The 27,165-nt window shown below is 43.3% G+C and overlaps 1 protein-coding gene across 3 annotated transcripts in view; it reads left to right on the forward strand.

Moving 5' to 3' along the window:
* The window catches only part of LOC127581647 (alpha-taxilin-like), a 66,208-nt gene that overhangs the window by 26,316 nt on the left and 12,727 nt on the right, over positions 1 to 27,165 (forward strand). For all 3 annotated transcript variants that reach the window (XM_052036208.1, XM_052036211.1, XM_052036210.1), the window contains exons 6-8: positions 833 to 952; positions 16,374 to 16,448; positions 26,862 to 26,954. In XM_052036208.1, the coding sequence (XP_051892168.1) occupies positions 833 to 952; positions 16,374 to 16,448; positions 26,862 to 26,954 (288 nt within the window). The remainder of the gene's footprint in view (positions 1 to 832; positions 953 to 16,373; positions 16,449 to 26,861; positions 26,955 to 27,165) is intronic.

A 27,165-nucleotide genomic window follows, 5' to 3' on the forward strand; every position in this document is an offset into this window, starting at 1 on the left:
GTGGTCAGTAATTACCTCTGCAGTTGCCACAGTTGTGCAGGGATGCACCTAGCACAGGTGGTGTTGGAATTTCTTCGAAGAGCAGGTAATTTGAAATGAGTGCCATATTTTTCTAATATCTTCCAGCTTCTTTCTGCAACTGTATGTATGAAGTTGAAATGAAACACTTCTGCTTCTATGCAAATAGCCTCAGAAAATAGACATAACTGGCTAGATATCAGAGGGCCCAAACTTTTCAATTTAAATATAACAATTTATTTAGTGGTTTCTTTTGTGTTTGAAGTGTCTCTTTCATTTTTTTTTTGAGAAGTATTCTTTAGTTTGCTTCAAATTAAATGATCTGAAGCTATCAGAGAACATTTGACCAGACTTTTTTTAAAATTATAATTAAAAACCTACTGCATTGTGTGACCCTTCCAGGAGAATAGGGTACTGATGCCTTTACTATAAATTTGCAGTGTTTGATTGCAAGTATTAACCCTTTTACTGGATCAAAGTATGTTTGGAATTTTCAGACACTGAATGTGTAAAAGTACATCATATTCTGGGTCAGATGAAGTTAGGGCTTGCATATAAGAGTGGGCAGGGGTGAGAGGGGTGAGGGTTTGATGCAGAGGTTTATATTGAAAGTGTGAACACAAATAAGAGTATTGTTTGTCCCAGTGAAGTAAACTTCCTCTTAGCAAGTCCACTGTTAGAGCCTAGCACTTGGTGGAAGTAATGCAGGAGATGATGCCTGAAATGGCATAGGCAAAATAGTACATGCAGGAATTAATCAATTGATTTCATGTCTAGTTGATATCAGTTTTTAATAATGAAAACTTATTCACAGCACATTGACAAGGTATTTAAACACAAAGATCTACAACAACAACTCATTGATGCCAAACTCCAGCAAGCACAGGAGCTGCTAAAAGAAGCAGAGGAAAGGCACCAGAAAGAAAAAGATTATGTGAGTTGTCAAATTCTTTGAACTTTTCTCTCTCACTCGTATTGCACACCTCAAATACCAGTACTACTGAATGTGCTGACGTGACAACAATATGCATTTTATACAGTACCTTGAAAGGAGATTAAATATTTTAAGGCAATTTATGCAGTGTAAGCAGACAAAAATATTCACAATACTAGAAATTGAACTATTTGGGGGGGGGGGGGTCATAGAGTCATACAAACTAGCCTTTCAGCCCACAATATCCTTGCCAATCATTATGTGCCCATCTCTACTAATCCCATTTACTAGCATTTGGTCCATAGCCTTCCGTGCCTTGCTGATTCAAGGGCTTGACCAGGTACTAATACCAACCTAACCACCTCAGGCATTGTGTTCCAAATGACAACCACCCTGGGTGAAAAATGTTGGCTTAAATCCCCTCCAACACTCTTAATCTTCACCTTAAGCCTATGCCCTCTGGTTTTATATGTCTCCATTATGAGGAAAAGTTTCTCACTACCCTGTCTATGCACCTCGTAACTTTTCACACTTCCATCAGATTGTCCCCTCCTCCTCTGCTCCACAAAAACAATGTCAGACTATCCAGCCACTCCTCTTAACTGAACTGTTCCACCAAGACGACATCCTGGTGACTCTTCTCCGCACCCTCTCCAGTCTAAATCATGTCCTTTCTATAACCTTCCACTCCTTGCTCATCAAGAATCCATCTATCTCTGCCTTAAAAATATTCAGACTCTGCTTTCACTGCCTTTTGGGGAAGGAAGTGCCAAAGATTAGATTCTCTTGATGATTGTTTTACATGTGAGAGCCTCCTAATTTTAGTTTTGCTCAGTCCAATATTGATAGAGATCCTATTAAATTACTCTTCCCCATAGTTTTCTGCCTTTTAGTGAATTCATTGAATTTACAAATACATTAATATCTGAAAATTGGGGAGTTTGCAGTTGGGTGAAATAAACGAAAATGCTGGAAGTACTCAGTCAGGCTGCATCTGTGGGAAGAGAAACAGAGCTAATGTTTGGGTCGAAGATCCTTCATCAAAACTAGAAAGGAGACAAAAGCTTGTTAAGCTGCAGAGAGTGTGGGTTGAGGGGGATGTCTCTGAATAAGGTAAAACCAGGGTGACCATGGGGATAAACTATAAACAAGGTTATCTGGTCAATGAGCGAATGGGAGCAGTATTAGTGAGAATATGGATAAAAGAATATAGGAGTGCGAAATATAGAGCAGGAAGGCATGCCCCAGCAGGGCAGGTGGTCAAGTTCTCGAGTCCCAGAGGGAAAAAGAAGAGGGGGTAGACCTAATCTTTCTTTCAGGGTGGAAATGTCAAAAACTAGAGGACATGCATTTAAGGTAAGAGGGGGAACGATAGAACAATACAGCATGATACAGGCCCTTCAGCCCACCATGTTGTGCAGCCCTTCAAACCACACCTAAGACTATTTAACCCCTTCCTCCCACATATCCCTCTAACTTAAATTCCTCCATATGCTTACCTAACAATCTCTTGAACTTGTCCAATTTATCAGCCTCTACCACCACCCCAGGCAGGGCATTCCATGCACCAACCACTCTCTGGGTGAAAAACCTCCCTCTGACATCTCCCTTGGAACTCCCCACCCCATACCTTAAAGCCATGTCCTCTTGTTTTGAGCATTGGCACCCTGGGAAAGAGGCGCTGGCTGTCCACTCTATTTATTCCTCTCAATATCTTGTATACCTCTATCATGTCTCCCCTCATCCTCCTCCTCTCCAATGAGAACAGCCCTAGCTCCTTTAGTCTCTCCTCATAATTCATACTCTCTAATCCAGCCAGCAATTTTACTCTTAGAATGAGTGCAGTGGGGAAGTCAGTTAGGGCAGTGGTGTGTTCCTCCTGTAGGATGTGGGAGATCAGGGAGACTCCCAAGGACCCTGAGGACTACACTTGTTAGAATTGGTATTGGTTTATTATTGTCACTTGTACTGAGGTACAGTGAAAAACTTGTCTAGCATACCATTCATACAGATCAATTCATTACACAGTGCATCGAGGTAGTACAAGGTAAAACAATACAGAATGCAGAGTAATGTGTAACATCTACAGAGAAAAAGTATAGTGCAGTTATACAATAAGGTGCAAGGTCATAACGAGGTAGATTGTGAAGTCGAGTCCAATTTATCGTATTAGGGAACCGTTCAATAGTCTTAAGATGGGATAGGAGCTGTCCTTGAGCTTGGTGGTACATGCTTTCAGGCTTTTGTGTCTTCTGCCTGAGGAGAGTAGAGAGAATATCTGAGGTGGATGGGGTCTTTGATTATGTTGCCTGCTTTATCAAGACAGTGGGAAGTATAGACAGTCCATGGAGGGGAGGCTGGTTTCCATGATTTGTTGAGCTGTGTCCACCACTCTCTGCAGTTTCTTGTGGTCACGGCAGAGCAGTTGCCATACCAGGCTGTAATGCATCTGGATAGGATGCTGTTTATGGTGCATCGATAAAAATTGGTGAGGGTCAACCGGGACATGCCAAATGTCTTTAGCCTACTGAGGAAGTAGAGGCACTGATGAGCTTTCTTGGCCGTGGCATCTACATGGTTGGACCAGGATAGGCTATTGGTGATGTTCACTCCTAGGAACTTGAAGACATGAGCATGTGCACTGACCCACTTGAAGTCAATGACCAGTTCTTTTGTTTTGCTGACATTGAGGGAAAAGTTGTTGTCATGACACCATGTTACTAAGCTCTCTATCTCCTTCCTGTGCTCTGACTCTGTTATTTGAGATATGACCCACTATGGTGGTATCATCTGCAAACTTGTATATGGAGTTAGAGCAGTATCTGGCCACACAGTCATCAGTGTATAGGGAGTGGAGTAGAGGGCTGAGGATGCAACTCTGTGGGGCACCAGCGTTGAGAATAATCGTGGTGGAGGTGTTGCTGCCTATCCTTATTGCAGTCTGTTGGTCAGGAAGTCAAGGATTCAGTTGCAAAGGGAAGTGTTGAGTCCCAGAACTCGGAGTTTAGTGATCAGTTTGCTTGGAATTATAGTAAGGAATTATGGTAATTATAGTAAGGAATTATAGTAATTATTTCCTGGAGCGCAGAAGGATGAGAGGAGACCTTAGAGGTATAAAAAATTATAGATAGGGTGAATGCATGCAGGCTTTTTTTCCCCTAAGGTTGGATGAGACGAGAACTGGAGGGCATGGGTTTAGGGTGAAAGGTGAAATATATTAGAGGAATCTGAGGGGGAACTTCTTCACTCAGAGGGTGGTGCGAGTGTGGAACGAACTGCCAGAGGAAGTGGTGGATGTGGGTTCAATTGTAACATATAAGAGAAGTTTGGATAGGTACATGGATGGGAGGGGTTTGGAGGGATATGGTCCGGGTGCAGGTAGATGGGACTAGGCAGAAGACCAGGTGGGCATGGACTAGATGGGTCAAAGGGCCTGTTTCTGTGCTGTAGTACTCTTATGACTCTATTGAAGGTGAAGCTGTAGTCAATAAACAATAGTCTAACATGGGTGTCTTTCCTGTTAAGATGCTCCAGAGATTTGTGGGGCCAGGGAGGCTGCCTCCGCCGTAGACCTGTTTCGGTGGTAGGCAAATTGCTGTGGTTGGTTGTTTGGGAAGCTGGAGTTAAGGTGTGCCACCACCAGTCTCTGGTGGCTGTCAGAGCCAAACAGTCATTAAGGCATGTTACCTTATTTTTTTTTGGTATCAGAGTGTTAGTGGTCTTTTTCAAGCAGATGGTATCCTCAGATTGAAGTAGGGATTGGTTAAAAATGTCTGCAAATACCCCCACTAGCTGATCTGTGCAGGATCTAAGGACACAGCCAGGGACACTATCTGGGCCAGATGCTTTCCGCGGGTTCACTCTCCAGAAAACTGATCTTGTGCTCTCAACGGTGACTGTGGGTTCAGGTGCATTGGAGGCTGGCAGGGTGGGTGGTGACATACCAGTCCCCTTCTGTTCAATCTGTGCATAGAATGTGTTAAGCTCATCAGGAAGGGATGCGCTGTGGGAAGTGTGCCCAGCTCCAGCTCCTCACTGTGTATGGAGGTGGATGTACTGAGGACCTTACCAGATGCTGGGAGTATTATAGATCAGAGTTTCAGTGAGGTGGTCACTCCTGAGGTGCAGGTGGCAGATAGTTGGGTGACTGCCAGGAGAGGCAAGGGGAACGAACAGACGGTGCAGGGTCCCCTTCTGGCCATTCCCCTCAGCAACAAGTATACCCCTTTGGATGCTGCTAGGGGAAATGACCTTTCTGGGCACAACAGCAGCAACCAGGTTGGTGACACCGAAACTGACTCCAAGGCTCAGCAGGTAAGGGAAAAGTCAGGCAAGGCGATAGTGATGGGTAACTCTAGGAGATTCTGTGGCCCCAAAAGAGATACCAGGATGGTGTGTTGCCTCCCAGGTGCCAGGGTCAGGGATGTCTCGGATCAGCTACAGAACATTCTCAAGGCAGAGGTTATGCAGCCGGAGATCATGGTGCACATTGGCACCAGCAACGTAGGTAGAAAGAGGTCCTGCGCAGTGAATATAGGGAGTTAGGAAAGAAAACAAAAAGAGTAGGACCTCAAGGGAAATAATCTCTGGATTACTCCTAGTGCCATTGACTAGTATCCCTCTAGGCCTTTCTTAACCATGTACCTGTCCAAATGTCTTTTAAACATTGTGGTTGTACCCACTTCTACAGCTTCCTCTGGCAGCTCATTCCATTTCCCACCACCATCTGTGGAAAGGTTTGCCCCTAAGGTCCCTTTTAAACCTTTTACCTCGCACCTTAAACCTGTGCCCACTTAGACTCCCCTACTCTAGGAAAAGGTCTGTGACCATCCACCTTATCTACTTCCCTTATGATTTTATATACCTCTGCAAGGTCACCCCTCAATCTCCTATGCTTCAGGGGGGACAAAAGCCCCAGCCTATCCAATCTCTCCTTATAATGCAAGCCCTCCAGTCACAGTAACATCTTTGTGAATATTTCTGTACTGTTTCCAACTTAATGACATCCTTCATATAGCTGGGTGACCAGAAATGCACGCAATACTCCAAGTGAGTTTCACCAACGACTTGCACAGTTGTAACATGACGCCCCAATTCCTATATTCACTGCCTTAATTGATGAAGGCAAGCATGCCAAATGTCTCCTTCACCACCATGTCTACCTGTCTCTCCACTTTCAGGAGCCTTTGTACTTGTAGCTGTAGGTCTCTTTGTTCTACAACACTCTCTGTGGCACCACCATTTACTGTGCAAGTCCTGCCCTGGTTTAAGTGACCAAAATACACTTCACACTTGTCCAAGTTAAATTCCATCTACCATTCTTTGGCCCATTTCCCCAGTTAATCTTGGATAACCCTTTTTGCTGTCCAATGCACCACCAATATTGGTGTCATCTGCAAAATTACTAATTATGCCAACTGCATTCTCATCCAAATTGGTAATATGGATCACGAGCAACAGAGGACCCAGCACCAATCCCTGTGGCATACTGCTGATCACAGGTCTCCAATCTAAAAAAAACAACCCTGCACAACCATCCTCTTCCTCCTACCACCAAGCCAATTATGTCTCCTATTGCCTAGCTCACCCTGGATCCATATGATCTAATCTGGACCACCCTACCTATGCAGGATCTTGCTAAAGCCCACGTAGACAATGTCCACTGCCCTCCCTCATCAGTCCTCTTTGATACCACCTCAAAAACTCAATCAAATTTTTGAGATGCAATTTTCCCACACACAAAGGCATCCTGATTGTCAATAATCAATCCTTGCCTTTTCCAAATGCTGGTAGATCCTGTTCCCCAGAATCCACTCCAGTAACTTTCCCACCACTGATGTTAGGCTCACCAACCTGTAGTTCCCTGGCTTGTCCATGCAGCCTTTCTTAAATAAAGGCACAACATTAGCCACCCTCCAATCTTCTGGTACCTCATCCATGGCTAACAATTGTGCAAATATCTGTGCCAGAGCCCCTGCAGTTTCTTCCTTAGTTCCCACAAAGTCCTATGATACACTTGGGGATTTGTATATCTTAATCTGCTTACCGCTAGCACTACCTCTTTTGTAATGTGGGCATGTTCCAAGACGTCGCTATTCATTCCTCTTAATTCCTTAGCTCCCATGGCCTTCTGCACAGTGACTACAGATGAGAAATATTCATTTAAGACCTTGCCCATCTCCTGTGGCTCCACGCGTAGATGACCACATTTATCTCTAACGGGACCTATTCATTCCCTAATTACCCTTTTGCTCTTAATATACTTGTAGAATCTCTTAGGATTCTCCTTTACCATATCTGCCAGAGCTATCTCATATCCTTTTCTTTTACCCTCCTGATTTCCCTCTTTAGTATATCCCTGCATCTTTTGTACTCAAGCAATTCACTTGATCCCAACTGCCTATACCTACTGTATGGCAGGACTGACAGTCTGAGGTGTGTCTATTTTAATGCAGTATAATGAGTAAGGCAGGTGAGCTTAGAACCTGGATTAGTGCATGGAACTGCAATGATGTTGCTGTTACAGAAACCTGGTGGGAGAAGGGTGGGAATGGCAGCTCAACATTCCAGGGTTTAGATGTTTCAGATGGAATAAAGAAAGATGTAAAAGGAATGGAGTTCATTGCTGATTAGGGAGAATGCTACATCTTGGAGAGCTCATCCAGCGAAGTCATATGGGTAGAACTCAGGAATAAGAAAGGTGCAATCACCTTGATGGGGTTATACAATAGGCCTCCCAATAGCCAGCTGGAGCTAGAGGAACAGATATGTAGGCAGATCATGGAAAGATGTATAAGCAACAGGGTTGTTGTAGTGGGTGATTTTAACTTTCCCAATATTGACTGAGTCTCCCTAGTGTCATGGGTTTAGATGGGGCAGAATTTGTTAGGTGCATCCAGGAGGGTTACTTGAAACAATGTGTAGGCAGTCCAACTAGGGAAGGGCCCATGCTAGACCTTGTATCAGGGAATGAGCCTGGCCAGATGAATGAAATTTCAGTGGGGAACAGTCATCATAATTCTGTAAGCTTTAAGACAGTTACAGATAAAGATAACACAAGTCCTCGGGTGAAAGTGCTAAATTGGGGGAAGGCTAATTACTATGTGTATTAGGCAGGAACTGGAGAAAGTATATTGGGATCAGCCATTTGAGAGTAAATCCACATCTGACATGTGGGAGTCTGTTAAAGGCTACCTAGTTGGAGTTCAGGACCATAGAATGTAGAACATTACAGCACAGGAACAGGCCCTTCAGCCCACAATGTTTGTGGCAAACACATGCCTAATTAAACTAAATCTCTTCCACCTATACATGATCCATATCCCTCCATTTCCAGCATATTCATGTGTCTTTCTAATGGCCTCTTAAATCTTACTACCTTATCTGATTCCATCACTACTTCAGGCAGTTGCCCCACACATCTTGTTTAAACTTTCCCCTCTCACCTTAAGTTCATGTGCTCTAGTATTTGTCATTTCTGCCCAGCATGGTCCTGTGAGAATGAAAGGAAAGAATGGCAAGATTTGGAAACGTTGGATGACAAAAGTATTGTAAGTTTACTCAAAGAAAAAGGAAACATGCGTAAAGTTTAGGAAGCTGAAAGTGGGTGACACCCTTGAAGAATATAAAGGAAGCAGGAAAGAATATAAACAAGGAATTAGGAGGGGTAAAAGGAATCATGAAATGTCCTCGCCAAGTTAGGACCAAGAATAAGGCTCTTTGTACATATAGTAGGAGAAAGAGGATAGCTAGGAAAAGGACGGGTCCACTCAAGGACAAAGATGGGAATTTATGTGTGCAGCCAGAGAAACTGGGTGAGGTCTTTAGTGGATACTTGACATTGGTATTCACCAAGGAGAATAACATGGTTGATGATGAGATTAGGGAGGGGCGTGATGATATTCTAGAGCATGTCGATATTAAGGTGGTGGTGGTGTTGGGTGCATTGAAAAACAAAGTGGATGTTTTCCCCCCGCCCCCCAGTGCCTGATGGATTCTGAGGGAGGCAAGGGAGGAGATTGCTGGGGGCCTTGATCGAGATCGTTGTATCCTCTTTATCCACAGCTGAGGTCTCAGAGAACTGAAGAATAGCCAATGTTGTTTGTCCATTTAAGAAGGGTGGTAGAGACAAACCAGGAAATTATAGGCCAGTGAGTCTTGTATCAATGGTAGGGAAATTATTAGAGAAGTTCCTTGGGGATAGGATCTACTCACATCTGGAAAAGCATAGATTTGTTAGTGACAAGTCAGCATGGCTTTGTGCTGGGGAGGTCATACCTTACAAACTTGATTCAATTTTTTGAGGAGGTGATGAAGATGACTGATGACAGTAGGGCAGTAGATGTTGTATACATGGACCTTAGTAAGGCTTTTGACAAGGTCCCTCATGTTTGGCTGATCCAGAAGATTAAGGCATTTGGGATCCATGGAGACTTGGTAGATTGGATTCAGAATTAGATTGGTCATAGAAGACAGGGTATTGGTGGAGGGGTGTTCTTCTCACTGAAGGTCTGTGACCAACAGTGTACTGCAAGGATCAGTGCTGAGTCCTCTGTGAGCATTGAGGTACAGGGGGAACTTGGGGTGCAAGTCCATAGCTGCCTGGCAATGGCATACTTGCCTTCATTGGTTTGGGTGTTGAGTATAAATGTCGGGAAGTCGTATTCAAGCTATATAAAACTTTGGTTAGTCCTCATTTGAGTATTGTGTGCAATTTTGATTGCCACACTATAGGAAGGATATGGAGACTTTGGAGAGGGTGCAGAAGAGTTTCACCAGGATGTTGCCTGGATTGGAGATGTTGGACAAATTTGAATTGTTTTCTCTGGAGTATCAGAGGCTGAGGGGTGGCCTCATAAAAGTATATAAAGTTATCAGAGGCATGGATAGGGTAGATGGTCAAAGTCTTTTTCCCAGGGTGAAAATGTCAAATATGAGAAGGCATAGGTTTAATGTGAGAGTGGAAAGTTTAAAGGAAATTTGCAAGGCAAGCTTTTTTGCACAGTGTGAGGCAGGTGCCTGGAACATGCTGCCAAAGGATGTAGAAGCAAATACGATAGGCATTTAGACACATCAACAGGCAGGGAATGGAGAGTTACAGGCAGTATGCAGGCAGAAGTTAGGAGGGAATTCTGAGGGACAGGATCTACCAGCATTTGAATAGACAGGGTCTGATTAGGAGGAGTCAGCATGGCTTTATGCATCGGAAGTTGTGTTTGATGAATCTTTTAGAGTTTTTTTTAAAGAGGTAACCAAAAGGGTAAGTGAGGGTAGGGCTGTTGTCTTTTTGGACTTTAGCAAGGCCTTTGACAAGGTCCCACATGGCAGGCTGGTCTGGAAGGTTAGGTCCCATGGAATTCAGGGAGAGCTAGTTAGGTGGATTCGAAATTGGCTCAAAGCAGATGGTTGAAGGTTGTTTCTCAGAATGGAGGCCAGTAACTAGTGGTGTGCTGCAGGGGTCAGTGTTGGGGCCCTTGTTATTTGTTATTTATATAAACTATTTGGATGCGAATGCACAAAGCTTGATCAGTAAGTTTGCAGGTGACCCGAAATTAGGTGGTATTGATGGTGAAGAAGATTATCATAGACTATGGGGATCTTGATCAGTTGGGGAAGTGGGCCAAGGAGTGGTAAATGGATTTCGATACAGATGAGTCTGAGGTGATGCATTTTGGAAGGTCAAACCAGTGTAGGACTTGTACTATGAATGGTAGGGCACAAGGGAGTGCAATGGAACAGAGGGACCTAGGAGTACAAATGCATAGTTTGTTGAAAGCAACATCACAGGTAGACAGTGGTGAAAAAGCTGTTTACCATGCTGGCCTTCATCAGTCAGGGGATTGAGTATAGGAGTTGAGACATTATGTTGCAATTGTATTAGTTGTTGGTGAGGTCACACTTGGAGTACTGTGTAAGGTTTTGCTCACCCTGTTAGAGGAAAGATGTGGTTAAACAGGAAAGAATGCAGAGAAGATTTAAGAGGATGTTGCCTGGGCTAGAGGGCCTGAGTTATAGGGAGAGGTTGGCCAGGCTAGGTCTTTATTCCTTGGAATGTAGGAAAATGAGGGGTAACCTTATAGAAGTGTTTAAAATTATGAGAGGCATAGGTAAGGTGGATGGTAACAGTCTTTTCCCCAGGGTAGGGAAGTCCAAAACTAGGAGGCATAGGTTTAGGGTGAGAGAAGAAGGACTTAATAGGGACCTGAGGGGCAACTTTTTCACACAGATGGTGGTGAGTATATGGAACGAGCTGCCGGAGAAAGTGGTTGAAGCAGGTACAATAGGTCATTTAAGAAGTACGTGGATAGGTACATTGAGGGGTGGGGCTTGGAGGGATATGGGCCGAATGCAGGAAAGTGGGACTAGCTGGGTGGGCGGCATGTTGGGCCAAAGGGCCTCTATCTGTGCTGTATTGCTCCATGACTCTGTGGTTAGTTAGATTGGCATCACCATCCAGAGGTCTAATCAGCCCTTCTGACAGATGTTCACCTTCACCCCTTTCATCCTGGTCTACTGCATTCAGTGCTCACGGTGTGGCCTCCTCTGCATTGGTGAAACCAAATGTTAACTAGGAGGCCTTATCATGGATCACCTGCGCTCTGTCCACAATGGCCATCTCCAGCTTCTGGTTGCATGTCACTTTAACTCTCCTTCCCACATCCAAACCACCTGCCTGTCCTCATCCTTCTCCACTGCCACAGAGAGGCCAAATGCAAATTGGAGGAACAACATCTCATGTTCCGCTTGGGTAGCTGAACAAGCAATTGTCTTGAACACTGAATTTTCCAGTTTCAGGATCCCCATTGTTCTCCTCCCACAAAAACTCACTTGTCCTCTTAGTTTTCTGTTTTTATTTGATTTCTAGCATCTGCAGTTTTTTTTCATTTGGTGAGTGGGAAGGTGGAGATGGCATATGATTTGTCCTGAAGAGTGTACAACTTTGTACGGCAAAATGTAGTGGAGGGCAGAACATAGTTTTGGCTGAAGGTTAGAGTGTGGACAATAAACCAACAAAGTGAGTCTGGAGTAACAAAGCATGGATAGGATGAAGGCTCTTCACATTTCCTCAGTTTCTCTTTCCACAGATGCTGCATGAACTGAACTGGTGGGTGTTTCCAATATTCATTTATTTCAGATTTCCAATAACTGCAGTCTTTTGTATCTCAAAGTTCCCGCTTTATATTAAATTTCCCCATTCTTTGCAACTTTTGATTCTTAATGTTTACTGGTTTTCATGAAAGATTATCAACCTGATATTTCCAACCTTTGCGCTCTATATTTCAGATATCTGGCATCTGCACTTTTTTTGCTTTACATTTGCAGTAAAATGGTAATTGGGAGATGGGGCATGGATGGGGGAAGATGTGCTTCAATCATATAAACTATGGAAATCAAATTGACGAGTAATTAAAGTGGTGCAGTTGGTAGAGCTGCTGCTTCACCGCTCTGGGGACCTGGGTTTGATCCTGACCTCTGGTGCTATCTGTGTGGAATTTGCACGTTCTTGCTGTGATCGTAAGAGATTTGTCCAGATGGTCCCATTTCCTTCCATGTCCCAAAGATGTGCACGTTACTTGGTTAATTGGTCACTGTAAATTGCCCCTTGTGTGTGGGTGATTGTTAGAATCTGGGGGTGATTGGTGATAATCTGGAGAGAATAAAATGGGATTAGTGTAGGATGAGTAGAAATAGGTCAGCGCATGATGGTCAGCACAGATGGTAGGTCCTAGGACCTGCTTCCGTGCTGTCTGACTCCCGATTCCACAAGATCAATGACTGTGTCCAGTACATTAGCCAGTACTAATATGGAAAAATTAGATTTTCCATATTGGCTGGAAAAATGGAATAAGCATGTTATGTAAATGTAGAGGAATCTGTGTCTCCTAGCACACAATTGGCAACAGGCTGGCAGGCAGGTGCAGTAAGTAAGGAAGAGAAGTTAACCATGTTTATTGTGAGGGGAATAGAGTACAAAAATAAGTTGGTTATGCCTCAAGTTCTATAGGACAAGGTCCAATGTGGAAAGTTGGTCCAAAGGGTTAGAGCTCCTGGGATCTAAGGTAAGTTAGTAAATTGGCACCAAAATTGGTTTGGTAATAGGAGACAGGGTTGATTTTGTAATTGAAAGCCTGGGACTAGTGGTGTACCATAGGGATTGGTGCTGGGACCCTTGCTGTTTGTTATATACATTAACAATTTGGGTATGGGTATAGGAGGAATGATTACTAATTTTGCAGTTGACATAAAAATTGGTCATGTTTACAGTGAGATACAAAGTAGAGTCATAGAGTTGTACATCACAGAGTAAGGCCCTGATGTTGATCAGCTCAGAATTTGGGCAGGGCAATGGCAGATGGAATTTAGTCCTGATAAATATGAAGTGATGCATTTGAGGGTGGGGTCAAAAAAGGGTAGGACATGCATAATGAATGGTAGCTCCCTGGGAACAAAGGGATTAAAGTCCTGCTTAGTAGGCTGGTCCAGAAGGTTAGGGCACTTGGGATCCAAGGTGTGTTAGCAAACTGGATCAAAAATTGGCTTGGGGATAGGAGGCAGAGGGTAGTGGTTGAGGGGTGTTTTTCTGACTGGGAAGTCTGTAACCAGTGGTGTACAGCAGAGATTGGTGCTGGGACCTTTTTTGTCATACAAGATGAGATATCTTTATTGGTCATGTGTACATTGAAACACTCTGAAATGCATGTTTTGCGTAAAGTGTTCTGGGGGCAGCCTGCAAGTGTCGCCACGCTTCCAGCGCCAATGTAGCATGCCCACAACTTCCTAACCTGCACATTTTTGAAATGTGGGAGGTAACTGGAGCACCTGGAGGAAACCCACGCAGACACGGGGAGAATGTACAAACTCCTTACAGGCAGTGGCTGGAATTGATATGTAAATGACTTAGATGAGAATGTAGGTGGAATGATTAATAAGTTTGCTTACAACACAAAAATTGGTGGAGTAGTAGATAGCAAAGAAGATTGTGAAAGATACAGAGGGACATGGGTCTGTTGGAAAGTTGGGTGGAGTGGTGGCAGATAGCAGATGATCCAGATGTGAGGTAATGCATTTTGGAACATTGAATACTCACAAGACATATACAGCAAATGATAAAGACCTCAGGACTGTTGATGTACAAAGGGAACTAGGGGTGCACCTTCATGCATAGATCCCTGAAAATAGTGACACAGGTAAATAGGGGAGTAAAGAAAGCATTTGGCACACTTTCCTCAGCCAAGTTATTGAGAATAGGAGTTGAGATGTCATGTTGCAACTGTACAAAACTTTGTTCAAGCTGCACTTGGAACATTTTATACTGTTCTGGTTACCTCACTGCGGGAAGGATGTAGTAGCGTTAGAAAGAGTGCAGAAGAGATTCACCAGGATGTTGCCTGGAATGGAGGGCTAATAAGGAGAGTTTAGATGTGCAGGATTTATTCTCACAGAATGTTGGAGTTTGAGGGGTGACCTTGTAGATGCTTATAATATTATGAAGTCATAGATAGGATTGATAGTCTTTTCCCCTAGGGTGAGGGGAGTCTTAAGATGAAAGAGCACAGGTTTGAAAGGAGATCTGAGGGGAAGTTTTTCATACAGAGGGTGGTGGTTATATTGAAGGAGTTGCCAGAGCCAGATACAATTATGGCATTTAAAGGACATTTGGACAGAAATTTGGATAGGAGAGGACTAGAGGGATATGGGCCTAATGCAGGCAAATGAGATTAACATAAAAAGACATCACAGTTGGTGTGGACAAGTTGGGCTGAAGGGCCAGTTTCTTTGCTGTACAACTCTATGGATCTTTGCTGACAAGTAGGTGTACACAGGTAGATGGGATGGGCAAGAAGGCATATGGGATGCTTGCCTTCATTGGCTGGAACACAGAATATAATAGAGGGTCTTTGTATAACTTTTTATAAAGCATTGGTTAGGTCACAGTTGGAACATTGTGTGTAGTTCTGCTTGCCACCTTATAGGAAGGATGTGATTGCTCTGGAGAGGGTACAGAAGAGATCCCCAGGATGTTGCCTGGGATGGAGTGTTTCAGTTATGAGGAGAGACTAGATAAGCTTGGTTGTATTTTCCTTGGAGCTGAAGAGGGACCTTATAGATTTATACAAAATTAGGAGGGGCATAGAAAGCTTTCTACGTGGCAGAGGTGTCTATGACCAAAGGGCATACATTTAAGGTGAGGAATAAGAAGGGATATAAGGAAGAACTTTTTCATCCAGAGGGTGATTGCAATTTGAAACCTGCTGCCTGAGAAAGTGGTGGAGGCTGGTACTCTCTCAATATTTAAGAAGCTGCACAAAAAGTTGAATCACCAAAGCATAATAGGCCACTGACCAAGTGCTGATAAGTGGGATTAGTATAGATAGGTGCTTGATGGTCAGCATGGATATGGTGGGCTGAAGAACTGTTTGTGTGTCATTTGACTCTTTGGTATTATTGAGACCATATCTTGACTATTGTGTACTACATTGGCTCCCATATTTAAAGAAGATAGTTAAATATGTTGGAAGCAGTTTTGAGAATGTTTACTAGTCTCGTGCATGGAATGGGTGAGTTGCGTTGTGAAAAGAGGTGAACAGATTGGGCTTGTATACGTTGGAATTTAGAAGAATGAGAGCGGACTTGCAAGCTCTTGAGTGGTCTAACGAGCTGAATGTGGACAGGGTATTTTCTCTGGGAGAATCCAGAACTAGGAACTGCTGCCTAAAAAAAAATAAAAAGTTTCTCATTTAAGACAGGTGAGGTGCCATTTTTCTCAAGGATCATGATGCTTTGGAACTCTTCCTCAAAGGGCAATGGCAGCAGAGCCTCTAAATATATTTTTTAAGGCTAGGCTCTGGACAAATGAGTGAAAGGTAACCATGAGTTAATGAGAGTGTGGAGTTTGAGGTTGCAGTCAGATCTAATGAAATGGCAGAATAGGCTAAAGGCATAGGGTTGCTTCTTAATGTTCTTGATTCATATGATGTGATTCATGAATGTTCCAGGATTTCTTTCTCTTGGATGCCTGTGTTTCATAATGCATCTTTTAGATTTAACAAAGGCTAATTATTCCAGTTAACCTCTTCAATGCCCATCATTGGTATTAGGCTGTATATAATTGTAAATTTATCTGTTGTAAACTTGTCTTTTCAGTATCTGTGCCAATAGTTATTTACCTGCAAAATGCTTGAATTATTAGGGTTAGGTTTAGGAATTATCAGCAGCTTTCTTTGAGAAAAGGTGGGATTTCAGATTAATCAATTGTGCTTGAACTTTACTTTCCTTGGCCTTAAATAGTAACTCCTCTTCGTAAATACTGCCTGATGGGTGGTTTACACATTTCCAGTATTTGCTGTATTTAAACGTGTTTAATGCATTTAAAATATTACTAAATATGTTCTAAATATTTTGTATCTTGTCTGGACTTCAGCTGTTAAAGGAAACTGTGGAAAGCCAAAGAATGTGCGAACTGATGAAGCAACAGGAAGTTCATCTGAAACAGCAGGTGTGATCCTAATTAAATATAGTGTGTTTAAACAGACATTTTCACATTTTAGTGATGAGAAAAGCTGAAGCAAAGTATTAATTATCTGATAATGTATCAAATACAAAAGAAAAAGAACCATTGCATTCTTCTGCTCCTATACATGTAGCAAAATACGTAATTTGAATAATTAGGTAGTGGTTATGAAAGTCTGTTCACTATAAATTAGCTGAATTGGTCATCAAACCCTTGTTGCATTGACAGGAACTTCTCCATGTTACATTTTGTCAGTAATCAGTTTTAGATTGGCACTTGATCAGTGCACATGAGTGCAGCTGGTGTATGGCCCAAGCTTCACTTTCATGGTAAATATGGTTTAAATCGATGAATTTATAGAAATAACTTCCAAACTCAACCATATAATCATTTTGTCCATCTAATTAGTTGGTATACACCTTAGTTGAGTTGATTAGCTTGTATGATGTAACTTTTCTTGGGGGATGCTGTTGAATTATTCCGTGTAGTTCAATTCTTTTCATGGCTGTGTGTACTCAGCTGCTAAATCTAACTTGGCTAGACAAGTAGCGGAGGAACTGGAAGAATTAGAGGTTGACCCATTGCATTTGTATTCCTGCTGTTTGGACATAGAACATTACAGCACAGTACAGGCCCTTCGGCCCACAATGTTGTGCCGATGTTTTGTCCTGCTCTAATATCTATCTAACCCTTCCCTTCCACATATCACCCCATTTCTCTATCATTCATGCGTCTATCTAAGAGTCTCTTAAATGTCTCTGCCTCCACAACCTCTGCAGACAGTGCATTCCACGCACCCACCATTCTCTGTATAAAAAAAAACTTACCCCTGAAATCCCCCTTATACCTTCCTCCAATCACCATAAAATTATATCCCCTCGTGTTAGCCATTGTTGCACTGGCTACCTTGTAACTCTACAAAGCCCTGTCTGATCCATACTTTCTAAACCTTAGGTAAGCTTCTTTCTTCCTCTTGACAATCACTGTCTTTATCTCTTGTCAACCATGGCTCTTTCACTCTACCATCCTTACCCTGCCTTAATGGGACAAACCTATCCAGAAGCCCATGCAAGTACTCCCTAAACAACCTCTACATTTCTGCTGTGCACTTCCCCAAGAACATCTATTCCCAATTTTCGCTCCCAAGTTCCTGCCTAATAGCATCATAATTCCCCCTCCTCCAGTTAAATACTTTCCCATATCATCTGCTCCTGTCCCTCGTCAAGGAGTTATGGTCACTATCTCGAAAATGCTGTCACCGAGAGATCTGAAACCTGATCAGGCTCATTGCCTAGTACCAGATCCAGAATGGCCTCTCCTCTAGTTGGCCTATCCACATTACTGTGTCAGGAATCCTTCCTGGACATACCTCAAAGAACTCCAAGATTTGTCAGACACGACTTCCCACGTACAAAGCTGTGCTGACTGTCCCAAATCAGACTCTCTCTCCCTCTCCAAATGTTGGTAGATCCTGTCCCTCTGAAGGTGGCAACTTACCCACCACCAATGTCAGGCTCACCGGCCTTTAGTTTCCAGGCTTATTTTTGCTACCCTTTTTGAACAATGGTATCATATTAGCCACTCTCCAGTCTTCCTGAACCTCACCTGTTGCCAGAACTAAAGCAAAAATCTCTGCAAGGGCCTCCGCAATTTCTTCTGTAACCTCCCACAAGGTCCATGAATGCACCAGGTTAGGCCCTATGGATTTATCCACCTGAACGCACTTCAAGTCTTCCAGTACCACCTCACTGCTAATTCATATGTGGTCCAAGACAACACCACTCATTTCCCCCATTTCCTTAGCTTCATTTCTCCACAGTAAAACTGAAGAGAAATAATCATTAAGAATTTCTCCCATTTCCTTTGGCTCCACACACAGACGGCTATGCTGATCTTTAAGGGGACCTATTCTCTCCCAAACCACTATTTTGTTCTTAATATACCAATAAAGTCTTCTGGGATTTTTGCCTCGCCTTGCCTGCCAGATCCTTCTCATGTCCTCTTTTTGCCATCCTAACTTCTCTCCTAAATGCACTCCTATACTAGTGGTCATAAAGAGATATGCTGGTTCCCATTTATAGAACAGTACAGCACAGCACAGAATGGACCCTTCAGCCCACGATGTTGTGCCAACCTACAGTATATAAACCTACCCCACGATCAATCTAACCCATCCCTCCTACACAGCCCATAATCCACCATTTTTTCCTTACATCCATGTGCCTATCTAAGAGTCTCTTAAATGTCCCTATTGTATCAGCCTCCTCCACCACCACCCGAGGCAGTGCTTTTCAGGAACCCACCACTCTTGTTTTTTTTAAAAAAGCTCTTCCCTCCTCTGACCTTAAACTGATGTCCTCTGGTATTGGCCATTGCCGCCCTGTGGAAAAGGTGCTGGCTGTCCACTCTACCTATGCCTCTCATAATCTTATATACCTCTGTCAATTCGCCTCTCATCCTGCATCGCTCCAAAGAGAAAAGCCCTAGCTTGCACAACCTTTCCTCATGAGACATGTTCTCTAATCCAGGCAGCATCCTGGAAAATCAACTCTGCACCCTTTCTGAAGCTTCCACCTCCTTTCTATGATGAGGCGACCTGAACTGAACACAATACTCCACATGTGGTCTCACCAGAGTTTTATGGAGCTGCAACATTACCTTGCGCCTCTTGAACTCAATCCCCCGACTGAAGAAGACCAGCAGACCATATGCCCTCTTAACCACTCTATCAACCAGCGTGGCAACTTTGAGGGATCTTGGACTTGGACCCCAAGATCCCTCTGTTCCTCCATATTGCTAAGAATCCTGCCATTAACCTTGTACCCAAGTTCGATCTTCCAAAGGGTATCACTTCACACTTCTCTAGATTGAACCTCATCTACCATTTCTCCACCCGGCTCTGCATCCTGTCTATATCCTGTTGTAATCTGCGACAACCTTCTACGCTATCCACAACACCTCCAACCTTTGTCACCTGCAAACTTACTAACTCACCCTTCCATTTCCTCATCCAAGTCATTGATTAAAAAAAAATCACAAAGAGCAGGGGTCCTAAAACCTCCAGGTAGAATATGCTCCATCTGCTGCCACCCTCTGCCTTCTGTGGGCAAGCCAATTCTGAATCCACGCAGCCAATTTTCCATGGATCTTATGCCTCGTGACTTTCTGGATGAGCCTACCATGGAAAACCTTGTCAAGTGCCTTACTGAAATCCATATACACCACATCCACCACTCTACTGTCATCAATTTGTTTTGTCACCTCCTCTCAAAACTCAATTAGGCTCATGAGGCATGACATGTCCCTCACAAGGCCATGCTGTCTGTCCCTAATAAAACCGTACTTCTCCAAATGCTCATAAATCCTGTCCCTAAGAATCCTCTCCAATACTTTGCCCACCACTGACGTAAGACTCACTGGTCTATAATTCCCAGAATTATCCCTGTTACCTTTCTTGAAGAACGGAACAATACTTGCCATCCTCCAATCCTCTGGTGGTACTCCTGTAGCCAGGAATGACGCAAAGATTATCGTCAATGCTCCAGGAATCTCTTCCCTCGCTTCCTGTAGTAACCTGGGGTATAGCCCATCCAGCCCTGGGGACGTCTATCCTAATGTTTTTCAGAAGCTCCAACACTGCCTCTTTCTTAACCTCAACGTGCTCCAGCACATTAGCCTGTTCTACGCTGACCTCACACTGAAGCAAAGTATTCATTAAGGACCTCCCCTACTGCCCCAAGCATATATTTCCCCCTTTATCCCTGAGTAGTTCTACTCTCACCCTAGTCGTCCTCTTGTTCTTCACATACGTGTAGAATGCCTTGGGGTGTTCCTTAGAAATACTCGCCAAGGCATTGTCATGTCCTTTTCTAGGACTCCTAAATCCCTTCTTGAGGTCCTACCTGGTTACCTTTATAACTCTCGAGCCCTGTCTGATTTTTGCTTTCTAAACCTTAAGTATGCCTCCTTCCTCTTGACTAAACATTCGATCTCTCTTGTCAACCATAGTTCCTTCACCCTACCATCCTTTCCCTGTCTCAGTGGGACAGAACTATATGGAACCCCATGTAAGTGGTCCCTAAACGGCCTCCACATTTCTGCTGTGCATTTTCCTGAGAACGTCTGTTCCCAATTTAGGCTCCCATGTTCCTGCCTAATACCATTGTAATTAGCCCTCCCCCAATTAAATACTTCCTGATATCATCTGCTTCTAACCTTGTCCATGGCTATGCTAAAGGTCAGGGAGTTGTGATCACCATCTCCAAAATCCTCGCCCACCGAGAGGTCTGTCACCTGACCAGGTTCATTGCCTAGTACTAGATCCAGTATGGCGCCTTCTCTAGTTGGCTTGTCCACGTACTGTGTCAGGAATCTTTCCTAGACACACAAGAGATGTTGCCCCATCTAAACCTTTTTCACTAAGGAGGTGCCAATCGATATAGGGAAGTTGAAGTCTCCCATGACAACAACCCTGTTAATTTTGAACCTTTCCAAAATCTGCCTACTTATCTGCTCCTCAGTGTCCCTGTTGCTACTGGGAGGCCTATAGAGTACTCCCAATAGAGCGATGCTTCCTTCCTGTTTCTGACGTCCACCCACACTGAGTGGATGATCCCTTCACGATGTCCTCCCTCTCTGCAGCTGTGATGCTATCCCTGATTGGCAGTGCTACTTCCCTTTTTACATCCCTCCCTATCCCCTTTGAAACATCAAGCAGCCAATCCTGCCCTTCAACAGCCAAATCTCAGTAATGGCCATTGTAATCGTAATTCCATGTACTGATCCATGTTCTAAGTTCATCACCCTTGTTCTTAATACTTCTCACGTTAAAGTAAACACATTTCAACCCATCCGACTGACTGCATTTATGCCCTATCCACTGCCTTTCCTTCCTCATAGTTTCTCTGCACATTGCATCTACCTTTACACCAGCTGCTCCATCATCTGACCTGACACTCTGGTTCCCATTGCTTATGTGCAGTGTATACCTCCCTCTTTTTCTTAACCAGAGCTTCAATATTTGTAGTCAACCAGGGTCCTGAAACCTGTCAGCCTTGCCCTTCACCCTCACAGGAACATGCAAGCCCTGAACGCTTGAAGTCACACTTTTAAAGGCCTCCCACTTGGCAGACACTCCTTTCCCTGCAAACGATCTTGCCCAATCAACCACTGCGAGATCCTGCCTAATGGCTCCAAAATTTGCTCTGCTTAAGTACAGGACCTGAACCTGCAAACTGGTCTTATCCTTCTCCATAACTATTTTGAAACTCATAGAATTATGGTCACTGGACCCAAAGTGCTCACCAGCAGACAATTGTGCCACTTGCTCTACCTCATTCACCAGAAGGAGGCCTAGTGTTGCACCCTGACTAGTAGTTCCCTCTATATATTGATCGAGGAAGCTTTCTTGCACACATTTCAAAAAATCCACTCCGTCCAAGCCTTTTACACTATCTTGGCCCAGTCACCATTAGGGAAGTTAAAATCTCCCACTAATACTAAGCCTACTAAAACTAGCAGCAATCTCTCTACCTATGTCATTGGTACCTACATGCACCGTGACCTCTGGCTGCTCACCCACCCCCTTGAGAATGTTCTGCAAATGCTCCAAGATGTCCTGACCCTGGAGGCAACAACTTGGCCTCTCTTTTACGGCCACAGAATCCCCTGTCTGTTCCCCTAACTAAGTCTCCTATCACTACGGCCCTGCCTGTTTTCTCCCTTACCTGCTGAACCTCACAGCTGGTGTCAGTGTCACCAATCGGCTACTGCTACTGTGCCCAGAAAAGGTGGTTCTCCCCCAGCTGTATCCAAAGGGTGTTGTTGCTGAGGGGCATAGCCTCAGGGGGACCCTGCACTGTCTGTGCAAAGAGATTTTGAATGCAGTTTAAGTGAATATCTGTGTAGCTTAGAACATTCTAGATCAAAGTTCCTTGACAAAATTGAGGAAAAGGAACAAGTGCATTTAGGTTTTTGTTGGGATTGATAAGAGGCCCATTTGTTCGTCATTAAATAAAATGTGAGTTACAATGTGAAGATTAAACTTCATAATTGAAATGTGACACATTATTAATATATTTTGTGTTCAGCCTACTTATTATGAAACAGAATCCCACTTAATGTTGTAAATTGGAAAATAATGCCTCAGTAGTACACTGAGGTATTACTCAGTATTTCACCCTTGTAGTATACCTCATCCTACTTTTTTTCTCTTTCTCCATTCCTCCCCTTCATATCCCTTACAGTCAGTCAAAAGTAATTAAATTCATCACTGATGCAAAATGCATTGTGATATTTTCTAGGCGTGTGGGCAACATGTCATTTCATGTGTTATCGATGAATAATATGTAGTATCAGAATGAAGCCAGCTTTGTCCTGTGTATTCTGTTGTCATGGGTTAGCTGAGGGAAAAGTTGATCCAGGATAAAGTGTTAATGAGTGCATAAATTTGAAAATGTTAATCAATTTTTATTTTATTGGGGAAGCAGCTTTTTAATAAAGTGATAGTTTTTTTTAAACACAGGATGCTGGCAGCACCTGAGTGTTCCTTTTGCATGGCTTACAAGAGAAAACAAGCCCAGCCTATCAAGTTGCTCCATGTAACTGAAACATTCCAAACCAGGCAACATCCTAGTGAATCTCCTGTGCATACCTTCCAGTGCAATTGCATCCTTCCTATGGTGTGGTGATCAAAACTGTACACTATACTACAACTGTGGCCTGACCATTGATTTATAAAGTTGTATCAGGACACCTCTGCTAATGCAGACAAACATCTCATGTACTTTTTTCACTACCCTAGCTATCTATGCCAGAGGCTTGAGTCTTTTCCCCACCCTGACATTGAAGGTGCCCAGGAGAATCAGTTTGTCTCCTGATGTGATGCTACCCACAGGTTTTTTTCCCAAAATTGAAGTTCTCCTTGGCCTCACCTGCAGCTACCAAGGTCGGGATGATTGCGCAGATTACCATAGGATGTTGATTTCTTGTTAAAGTGAGCCACAGGGTCATCATGGGGGAAGTGATGAGGGGTGGTTGGGTTCACTCAACTTATCTGGGATAGAGAGCCAGTGGCACCAGTTGGAAGGAACGCTTTGAAGGTATCCTGAATCACAACTCTGTTTTTGATGTGAATGCCCTTGAACTCAACTATCCAGTTTAGTCTTGCCATTATCTCTGATCGACAAGAAGTCAAAAAGACCATATGTCAACTATAAAATCAATGCCATCTTGGGAGCAGATGGAACCCCTGCTGAAGTACTAAAACTTGGTATGGAGGAACTTGTCACAAATCCAAAACTTCATATTCCACATTTAGGAAGAGGAAAGCATGAGATCTTTAAAAATGTCTAAACAAGACTATCTTCAAAAAAGGAAACAATTCTGACTGCCACAACGAGGGGTCTCCGCTGTCTGTTACAGCAAAGGCCATCAATGTGGTCTTCCTCAACAGGGGCCAAAGCACTGCTCCCCAAATCCAATATATTTTGTCCATCTATAGGCAGAATGGATATAATCATCACTGTGCAGAATCCAGAAAGCTGTGCCATTAGATTTCTGAATAGTCCATGAACTCTACCTCATTATTCCTCTTGCACTATTTTATTTATTTATTTTTTGGTAACTTTTAGTAATTCTTATGTATTGCACTGTACTGCTGCAGCAAAACAACACATTTCACGACATACATCAGTGATAAAAGACCTAATTCTGATTCTGACCGAGCACTATACATGAGCCCCTTCAACTTCTCTAAAGCCTTTTAAGCCCATTGAGAGCTTCTCTGGGCCATTCTCAAAATTGGATGCCCACGGAAATTCATCTCCGTCTCTGACCATAAAGATCCACGAGACCCTGGAAAATCTGGAGCAAGCAACGAACTGCTGGAGGAACTCGGCAGCTCAGCAGCATCAGGACATGTTGGCATTTCAGGTTAAGACCCTGCATCAGGTCTCACTGCCATCTCTTGTCTCCTGGGAAACCTGGAGCACTTATCTTGGGAGCCATCTCTCAGCTAAGATACAAGTAGATGATGAAATTCAACATCTCGGTGGCTCATACAGCCCATGGCTATCTGAAAAATGGAGGTTTTGCTCTTCCAAGACCCTATGCCTGCGCAAAACTAATTGACTACAGACCACAGTCTACTCTCCCATGTGCATCTGAAACTTGGGCTACTTACAACAGGTTTTTCAAAGGACTGGAGAGATGCTACACTCTCATCTCCCCAGAATCCTCCATATTCACTGACTGGATGAGCAAGCCAACATCACTTCCTCTTTGAGGCCAACATCGCAGGGACTGAGACACTAATTACACTTTAGATGGCTCCAGTGGGCAGATTACGGCATTTGCATGACCAGCATGAGATTTATGAAACAAGCACTGTGTTCTGACCTCTGTGGTCATAAGTGATTGCCAGTAGAATAGGAAAAGATTTAAGAATTCTCTCAAAACCTCCTTGAATAGGTGTAATATATTCATTGAGCCTGAGTATTCTTGACTTTTGACCACTCAAAATGGCAAAGGAATATTTGGGGTGGCACTGAGCACCTCTGCTGTGTTCAGAGCACATGGAAGCCTAGTATAAATAGCAAAAAGAGTGCACCATCTCCCAAACTACCCACCAGTCGTACCAAACATGTTCTGTCCCATCTGTGGCCAAAACACAAGGGTCCTAGCGGTCACCTCGTAACCCACAGCATGAGAGTGGAAGTAATCATCCTTTATCTTGTGGAATCATTTGAGAGATTGACCGATTACATACCATTTTGTTTCTCTTGTGTTATTGGGCACAATTCATTCTTTTGTAAGCAACCATTAAATAAAGTAAATTGATGAAACTTACTGTGAAGGAAATCGTGAACCATTCTTGAAATGTTCATAAAGAGTGAAACTTCAGAATCCAAGTTACTGTTAAATGCAGATTAATTACAGTTAATGTTGCTCCAAATTTCCAGCATCTGCAGTATCTCTTGTGTCTACTATTAATAAGACCATAAGACAAAGGAGCAGAAGTCGGCCATTCAGCCCATCAAGTCTGCTCCGCCATTCTATCATCAGCAGATCCATTCTCCCATTTAGCCCCACTCCCCGCCTTCTCACCATAACCTTTGATGCCCTAGCTACTCAGATACCTATCAATCTCTGCCTTAAATACGCCCGATGACTTTGCCTCCACTGCCGCCCGTGGCAACAAATTCCACAGATTCACCACGCTCTGGCTAAAGAAATTTCTCCGCATCTCTGTTCTGAATGGGCACCCTTCAATCCTGAAGTCATGCCCTCTTGTACTAGACCTCCCCTACCATGGGAAACAACTTGGCCACATCTACTCTGTCCAGGCCTTTTAACATTCAAAATGTTTCTATGAGGTCCGTCATTCTTCTGACTCCAAGGAATACAACCCAAGAGCCATCAAATGTTCTTCATATGTTAACTGTTTCATTCCTGGAATCATTCTAGTGAATCTTCTCTGAAACCTCTCCAACATCAGAACATCCTTTCTTAAATAAGGAGCCCAAAACTGCACAGAGTACTCCAAGTGAGGTCTTACCAATGCCTTATAGAGCCTCAACATCACATCCCTGCTCTTGTATTCTATTCCTCTAGAAATGAATGCCAACATTGCATTCACCTTCTTCACCACCGACTCAACCTGGAAGTTAACTTTTAGGGTATCCTGCATGAGGAGTCCCAAGTCCCTTTACATCTCTGAATTTTGAATTTTCTCCTCATTTAAATAATAGTCTGCCCATTTATTTCTTCTACCAAAGTGCATGACCATACACTTTCCAACACTGTATTTCATTTGCACTTCTTTGCCATTCTCCTAGCCTATCCAAGTCTCTCTGCAGACTCTACATTTCCTCAACACTACCTGCCCCTCCACCTATCTTTGTATCATTGGCAAACTTAGCCACAAAGCCATTTATTCCATAATCCAAATCATTGATATACAAGCGGCCCCAACACGGACCCCTGCGGAACACCACTGGTAACCAGCAGCCAACCAGAATGGGATCCCTTTATTCCCACTCTCCGTTTCCTGCCAATCAGCCAATGCTCCATCCATGCTCGTAACTTTCCTGTAATTCCATGGGCTCTTATCTTGTTTAGCAGCCTCATGTGCGGCACCTTGTCAAAGGCCTTCTGAAAATCCAAATACACAACATCCACTGCATCTCCTTTGTCTAGCCTGCTTGTAATTTCCTCAAAAAATTGCAATAGGTTTGTCAGGCAGGTCTTTCCTTTAAGGAAACCGTGCTGAGTTTGGCCTATCTTGTCATGTGCCTCCAGGTACTCCGTAACCTCATCCTTGACAATCGACTCCAACAACTTCCCAACCACCGATGTCAGGCTAACAGGCTAATGCATGTTTGTTTTGTATTTTATTAGTTGGCACTATACACTGGAAAGTTTGAAGAATTCCAGACTACTCTGTCAAAAAGTAATGAAGTTTTTACAACCTTCAGACAAGAGATGGAAAAGGTAAAGTTTGTCACCTTGAAGGCGTGCCATATACAGGCTGATATTTTATATCTCAATGAGCTATTTGGCCTGTCATACCATGCAAATTTATCTGTAATTTTTTGCCAATAAAACTGCTCAGATTTTTTTTAACATTGGTAATTAGAGGTGCAAGAGTTTTTAACAGCTTTAATGTAAACTTTATCAAAACCCCCTGTATTTCAGAATGCCT

This window comes from Pristis pectinata, chromosome 22, assembly GCF_009764475.1.
Source record: "Pristis pectinata isolate sPriPec2 chromosome 22, sPriPec2.1.pri, whole genome shotgun sequence".
Classification (NCBI taxonomy): Eukaryota; Metazoa; Chordata; class Chondrichthyes; order Rhinopristiformes; family Pristidae; genus Pristis; species Pristis pectinata.